Genomic DNA, 6,000 nt, shown 5'->3' with positions numbered 1-6,000 from the left:
AAACTTTTTACATGACCCAAATATTGGTTACAAGGTCTTACTGTTTACAACGCATCAATGCAATATTCTTAAATAGGTATAGTTATGGGTAAATTTCTTATTTCTTTCAAAGTTCCTAATTATTGAATGCACTGGAATCTACCTGGATCTAATCTCATGAAAATTGTATCTCTGAAAGATTTTTGTTTTCTTTCTTTCCTTATGGGAGTATGGGGAGGCATTTTACATTCATTACCTGATTTTTTTTCTCAACTTCTTTGGCAAGATTCATAGATGCCAAAATCGTCGCCTCACCCCATGACCTGACGGTATTGCCATGACGCGACCCTGAATTTTACTCTTACTGCGCCTATAGAAGTTCACTTCAAAAAAAAATCTAAAACTAATCATATTATAATCATGTTTAAAAGTTAACATTCATCAATTCGAAGAATTTAATATAGAGCAACAAGATGGTCAATGAGAATACGTTACTGCAAAGAAGACGGTTATTAAGTCGTTCGTTGTAATAGAATTCCAGCAATCTTAACAGCAAAACGATTTAAAAGTATTTATGTAATGGCAATAACTTATCAAATGGCTAATTACGGCCGCGAAACCACCTGTCCGCTATCATCACTGTACATAGGCCTCCGCATATACTTCCGCGCGTCTTAAGCGCGGGCCCTCCCCCGCGGCGCTATTGGCTGCGGGGCCGCGGTGCGCGCGCAGAGGCCCTCCTTGCAGCCGGGTGTGAGACGATGGGACTCCGTGGGAGCCGGTCGTGGCCGCAATGTGGACTCGCGGACAGTGCCGCCGCGACCACGCCGTCACGTTCTCGTCACTCACCCTGCGCCCCGGTGTCTCTTCCGTGCGAACTAAACTCTACGACACTCGATAACAATTCCAAACTTTACCAACTTTACTTATACGAGCTTAAAAGTTTTAAAGCACGATAGCCATTTATATTTAGATGCTTAGTGATCATTATAATTGGTAGTTAGATTAAAATTAATATTTGGTGATGTGCGATGGCTAAGCGGCGGGCCCTAAAGCATTGGTCAGGTTGGCAGTGTGCGCGGCGGTTGTTACCGATATGCGCCTGGGCATGCGCCGTGCTTGTTCCACTCGTTTCTAACGTAAATGCTGATGTTGACACTTCTACTGGTCATGGAGATAATACTCTTACCAACTCAGGTAAGTTTTAATAGACAGTAATTAAATCACACAATTTTAACAGTCTGAGACCACACGGCCTTTGCCTAACATTAATAACTACAATAAAGAAAAAAAGAAGATAAATAGACCTGACGAACATTAAAATGTTTTTCAAAATCATGGATCTATTTTTTTCTAAACCCTTTTTCATGTTACTGCTCGTTTTAGCGCTTAATTATATTTAACATAGTTGTTAAGAAAAAACGCAATGTAGAGATGCGATCTCTACATTTTTTCTTCTAACATTTTTATTAGCTTTGAAATAAATATGAGTGCGAAGATATATAACGGAATCCCAATGGCATTTAAGGAATTGCCCATGCAATTGTTTAAACTTAAATTAAAAAAGTGGCTGCAATCTCATTGCTTTTATAATATAAATGTGTTCTTTGCTTGTAAACACTAAAGATAGATAATAATAATAACTGTAATGTAAAATGTTAAAATTAATCTAAAAATATATTGTATTTTAGTGAGTTAAATACACATAAATATTTGCATGCCAGTTTGCTGGCGAGTTGTGCGGCCTTTATTGTAATATATTATTGTAAAACCTTGTATTAACCACAATTCCTGCAAATAAATTAAAAAAAAAAAGATAATTAAACTTCTTAAAGTCTTAGATGATCTAAAAGGTACAGGTATCTACATATTACAGGAAAACAACAAATAAATAATACAAAATAAGAGTATATACATGATAAAAATATTAATATATCATTGATCATTAGTAATGTTTAGTGAACGTTTTTGGTTAAGAATTAAAAAAAAATCTAAGCTTTAAACCTAGTTTTTAACAACAAATTCCATCTCGAAAATTATAATAGAAGTTTTTAATTCTAAAAACATATTTTTCTGCGTTCTCACAATTATTATACCTAGGCGCAATTTTATAAAATTTCAATATAATTCTCGGCGTTAGATCTATCGGCGTTAGTTTATTTATGGGTTATTTTTATGTAACTTTCTTTAGACAGTTGATTAAAATTATAATCAAATAACATTTGAGATTGAAAAATTGTTAGATAGGTACGTCGAGTTAGGCGGAGGTTAAGATTTATGATTTCTATAATATTTACTATATTTTGAAAATATTTTTATCGTTTGTAGCAATTTATTACTTAACTACTTCTCATTATGAAACTGAAAGAAACATTTTTTTTTGAATTATTTGATTAATAACGATTTTCCATTTTCTTGAAATAAGCAATCAATTATTTCATTAAAAAAATCCCGGCTTTTCATCATGCATTAGTATCTAAACATGGTGTACAGTAAAAAAAAATTGTTACTTACCTACCTACATAAAATATAGCCTCGAACTAACATAGAAAAACTTAATATTAAATAATGATTTAAAAGTAGAGTAATTTTTATACAGTTTAATTTCTTTAATTTTTACTTTTTATGTGTCTTTTTGTTGAGAAGCATCCAAAAAGACCTGGTTATCCAGAGCGGTGGTATCTAATTGCTACTATGATGAGGTATGAGATGTTGATGAAGATGTGTTAGTTCAGTAGGTAATATAAATACTATGTTTGCTGCGCGGTGCTGTTTGTAATTACAATTATTTAAAGCCCTTTCTTTCATGCGCTAGTAGTTCGCCCTGGCTCCGCCCGGGAATAACTTTATCGTAATGGTATCGTAAATAAGTAATTTAATTTTTGTCTGTTATATTTTACGTGTAGGTACGACCCGTCAATGATTGTTTATCTATAGATTTAAAAACGAGACCTTGAAGTCTCTTGAATATTGAAGACTCGTGTGCCATTTTCGGATTAAAATTAAAATATTTCGAAATTAGACATTAATGTGATAATCAAAGCTGGTTTTGTAAGGTATTCCTTATAAATTAAATGTAGTTGTAGATTGGGTGAAATTATTCGTTTATAATCGAAAGATAAATGCCGTCGCTGTACTTAGAAAATAACAATTTCGTTACATTACGCTTTGTCTTCATTTATTTTTTATCCACCTTTAGAAATTTAAAGTGTAGTTCTAAAACATTGTTTTATAAAATACAAAATGCAATAGGTATTCCCATTTAAACCTTTGCCTTAAAGTACTTAGTTTCCGTGTAGAATTTAATGAATAAAATAAAAAATAAAAATACTTTAGGTATACTTATTTAACAAAACTTCCACCTTAGGTATTCATTTTCTTTTATGAAGCAGTTGGATTATAAGATGATTTTAATGATGTTGTTTGGTTTACATTGCGATAATGATGTACTTGTAAATTACGCAATACAAATAGATAATTATTATTGGAAGGATAGATAAATGTCAATAAGTTATCATAGCTATCAACTTAAGGTTAATCTTGTAGTGCTATTTTTTATAAGTAAAGAGGTTTGTAGTTGATCTTCATTAATATCATAAAGAGTCAATTTTTTTTTGTTTGTTTGCAATGAGGCCGCAAAGATAGTAACTTGACTGATTTTAATTATATTTTCACTAATAGAAAGCTACATCGTTATGAAGTAACAAGGGCTATATTTTATTTTAGGTAATATAAACAACTACCTATCGGAAGACCCCCTTTCTGACCGTGTCCCTTTTTGTTGTATATTTTTCTTTAATTTGGTAGATAGTTATTTAATGTTCGGTAATCTAACAAACCAAGAATTATGTCTTATATATTTAGTATATAATACAGATAATTATTTTATGACGGTTACAATAATTTATTTATAATAAGTGTAAGATATAAATCAACATACACATTATTTTCGTCTTTACAATTTAAATCGAATTAATGAGTCGCTTACAATGTTGAGCGGATTTGAAATGGTTCAAGCAATAATTATGGTAAGGGCAGTATATGCGTTAGTGCAGTATTATATTAGTGATGCAGACATAGTCATGCCAGTAATTTGCTAGTCATAAATTACACGTTTAACTGAATTACGGGCGTTGAAAGCATTCCACTATTGCCGAATGTGAACCATTTTCATTTCCCTGAAACTCTCGCGCGTCCACTGATATGTAGGTATTCGGCGCACTTTACAAATGAGCTTTGAATCAATGAAATTTAATTAACGTCACGGTATGCTCTATTGTATGTGTAAGGCCGATTATGAAGAAATTTAAAGTGAGCCATATTGGTTCTACGTTCGTTATGATGTATTGAAACTTATAAGTTTATTTGAGAGTACGTTTTTTTTGGGAAAATCGACTAAAAACAGTCAACTTAATTGTATGCTGAAATAAATTGAACATACACTTAATGATTTTAACAATGTTAGGTTAGACATTAACAAACTTATTTATAAGTATGAAGGTGAACCGTGAACCTGCTGTAGAATTGAGCTTTGTTATTTATGAGCTTTTTTAAAAGCAGGTCTTGAAAATGAGGATTGAAACTTTTACGGAGATAAATGTCTCATGCGACAGTGCCGATTCTATGCGAGTGAAGTCATGTGTGCATTTTATTAAGTTCAATTTAACTTACAATTAAATGTGGCAGGTATAACATGCACCTTTCAACAATACCCATTACTTAAAAAGTCCCAAATTGGAAGCGTTAGTAAGTTTAACTCTTTGTCGTCCGGAACTTGCTATAACTATGTAACGAATTAATCAAGATTTCACCTCGCACCCAATGTGAACTATGATTTCTAGCCGAGAACAATGGGTTCGAGGCGTAGCTGAATCTAACTTGTAGAACTTGAATCACGGCGCTGCTACATTTATAGAGACCTTTTGTTACGGAGCCAAGTAATGAAAGCTTTGATAATAATTTAGGAATAGCAGAAGTGTCGCCGTTTAATAGTGAAAACAGGGTCCGTGAATTCCAGTGAGAGGCGGGCTCTATCGTCGGATGACAACTGGGCGCCCACAGCAAACTTAAATAATTATCATCATTGTGCGCGGGAACGACAAACGATTTAATTGTTCATTTACATTTGCAACTATGATGCTAGTTCTGAACTATTTTACTTGGCACTTATTTCACACCATCCATCCACGCAGGGGCTGTGCCGTCCACGGTAAATGGTCTGAAAAATTAATTGTTATAATCATGTTACGGGGGCGCTCAGAATGCATGCTTTCCAAATAAAAGTATTATGATAGTTACCGTGTTTTTGTTTTATTACAAATATACATTAAAACCAAGACTAAATTAAAAATAATTTCATTGAATTCTAATTCGTAGTTTATATCTATGTATGATATTTCCCATCTTCTCTTCAAATTAGAGCTAGGGCACTATAATTCATTTATATGTCTTTTATCTGCAGCATAGTATAAAAGTAATAAACAGTATAACACAAATTCACGGTGTAAATAAAGTCATGTGATGTGAAAATAACATGTAAACAATAGATATCAGGTATGCAACACGCAACGTGAATTTTCTTATTATAATACATATCTGCTTTTATTCGAAGGGGCGCGGTGATATTACATAATGAAATTACGAGAGACATTCGCGGAGTCCTCCTATGGTATTAATTTGTATCAAGAATTTGCAGAGATTTAGCTTGGACCGGGACGGATTGTTCATAGCAGCCGGCGAGCTTTAACACTTATTAAGGGGGTGCATCCCCGCGACAGATGTAGGGGAGGTCTCGCCATTTGCGTAATGTCAGAAATGGTTACACTCGATTTAATAAAACTCAGACAACATTACGTTCTGAAGAATTTAAGAGCAATTCGTTTTAGAGACATAGCGAGAAACAAAAACCGTAAGCCGAAACGTGCTTAAAATACATCGCATCGGCTTGGATTCCTTATCGATGGCAATTGAGATAGGTACTTATGGCTTTTCGAGTGGCTCAGCTTCGTTTAATTTGTTGTT

General features: G+C 33.4%; 1 protein-coding gene across 1 annotated transcript in view; it reads left to right on the top strand.

Moving 5' to 3' along the window:
* Positions 1-769: 769 nt before the first annotated feature.
* Positions 770-6,000, top strand: part of LOC149487756 (lachesin-like) — a 68,934-nt gene continuing 63,703 nt past the window's right edge. The window contains exon 1 of the mRNA XM_089696380.1: positions 770-1,176. Coding sequence (XP_089552506.1) covers positions 1,011-1,176 — 166 coding nt within the window. The 5' untranslated portion in view covers positions 770-1,010. The remainder of the gene's footprint in view (positions 1,177-6,000) is intronic.

The sequence above is a fragment of the Colias philodice genome, chromosome 6 (genome assembly GCF_061535455.1).
Source record: "Colias philodice isolate Cphi_HAF_F1 chromosome 6, ilColPhil1 Martin Lab GWU primary, whole genome shotgun sequence".
NCBI lineage: Eukaryota > Metazoa > Arthropoda > Insecta > Lepidoptera > Pieridae > Colias > Colias philodice.
Note: the sequence above shows the minus strand (reverse complement) of the source record. Positions and strands in the feature narration are given on the sequence as shown.